At 47.7% G+C, this 1,798-nt stretch overlaps 1 protein-coding gene across 1 annotated transcript; it reads right to left on the reverse strand.

The window, feature by feature from the left end:
• Positions 1 to 121: 121 nt before the first annotated feature.
• Pmar_PMAR028338 (hypothetical protein) lies at positions 122 to 448 on the reverse strand (the record flags this gene model as incomplete). The annotated part of the gene is made up of 2 exons (XM_002780657.1): positions 122 to 222; positions 275 to 448. Coding segments are annotated over 2 exons (275 nt in total), but the record flags the coding sequence as incomplete, so codon positions are not given.
• Between the last annotated feature and the right edge of the window lie 1,350 nt (positions 449 to 1,798).

A 1,798-nucleotide genomic window follows, 5' to 3' on the forward strand; every position in this document is an offset into this window, starting at 1 on the left:
AAGGATAGGAAGAGTACAATAGCTCTTCGACCGACAACATCTAGCAAGGACTCCAGAGAGAAATCATAAAGTCACACCCGACTATATCACCGAAATGGTACGAGAGCTGACGATGACTCACCGGAAACCGATAGTTTTGCCGTACTGCGTAATCCAGACTCGCATGCAGGCCAGGGCTTTCTCCTGGTCGAGTTGAAGAGCCATGCCGAAAAAGGGAACTCCCTGAGTGAGCCGTCACCAGCACTGACCTAAGTGATCCGATGAGGGAGCTCACCTTGGGACCGAGGAACGGCACTGGTTTGATAGACTTTATAAGGGTGTCGATGAACTTGGCTACAAATAAGCTAGCGAGGAGTACCGCACCTCCTCCAACAGCTCTTGGTGCATAACGGCGGACGATGCTGATGAGCTCCGGTGGGTTTATCCCGCCAGAGAGGGTGGAGAGCATGGCGGGGATGGGGACGGGGGAGTAAAAATCCCAAAAAACATTGACTAGAAATCGGACACGGAATGAACTCTGGAAACTAAGAGAAGTGATACGAGAGAAGCCTGAGGGCACTCATAGCGAAGTACCGTAGTCATAGCGTCTTAACTCCGACTTAACTTGAGGGTAAGGGTCACCCTTGACTTGAGGAGCGACAGTCAGGATAACCTACTTAAAGTAGGCTACTTCACCACAACACAGGAAACCGATATCGAAAACTCCCATATCGCGTAAACCGCAAACCAGATATGAAGATAAACCGCGTTTTTTGTGACATGTGGAATGTTTTTTGCGTCTACCATTCCACGTGAAGAACCACAGCTACCTAACGGCGTTGAGTTAAAGCGATTTCCATTGTGAAAACCACGTCGTAACCACGAGACTCTTGGAGGAAAGTTGTTCTTCATTGAAGAACAACTTTGAACTTCAGAGTTATAGGAGCTTCAAATGTGTACAGATCTACATTCGAACCCACGACCATTCCGCGGTTAGCCGTGGACACTAACCGGCTCGGTAGATGATTTCCTGAAATAGCTAAGGCTCTTCTATACTTTTTCTATAAATTTGTTCTCCACTACGTAGTGTATGAACTTGCCAAGTTAGCTTGACTTGGCAAGTTAAGCTTGCGCAAGTACTTCAGACTAAACTCTCGGCCAGAAAGCTTCGGGCTCGGATACTTCGAGTTACACATGCTTGTGATTACATTCAGGATCTCCGAGAGATCCTGAATGTAATCAAAACGGCCGTCTCAGCTACCGCGGCCGTGCCAGTGCTCAAGAGCAGCTAACTCTAAATCGATCAGGCGGCCGATGACTATCTGCGCAAAATCCTGTGTGCAGGCTCGGATCCTCTCTTATGGATATCTGCATTTTAAAGTGTCTAGCGCTGGCGCAGCCAGGCCTTTAACTAACTTGTAAGAGTACCTCTAGGGGTGAAGGTCTATAATCTGATGCCATATCGGGCTTCTATTCCGAGCGCTTTGTGAACTACTTCATTATTCAGGAGTCACTCAGAAGTAAATTCCACATGCCCATAATTATCATGACATTTCCGGTTTCCAGAACTCTTTCACCAAAGAGTAATTGTGCATGACCAATTTCACTATTCTCATTTTTATTATTTCTGGAACCTGTCCCTGACGCCGTTGAGTATGTAAAGCGGATGAAGCTACTGGAGTGGCCTTCAAGTTACGCGAGTGTGCTGTGGAAGGGAAAATGCCCGAGGAGGTGACGCGGAAGTAAATGCTGCACGCGGAAGTTTCGGGCGCGCGCTTCTTACAATGCGTCGTTTTGCCCAAATCGCATCTTCGTTTCG

The sequence above is a fragment of the Perkinsus marinus genome, assembly GCF_000006405.1.
Source record: "Perkinsus marinus ATCC 50983 genomic scaffold scf_1104296944276, whole genome shotgun sequence".
In the NCBI taxonomy this organism is placed as follows: Eukaryota; Perkinsozoa; order Perkinsida; family Perkinsidae; genus Perkinsus; species Perkinsus marinus.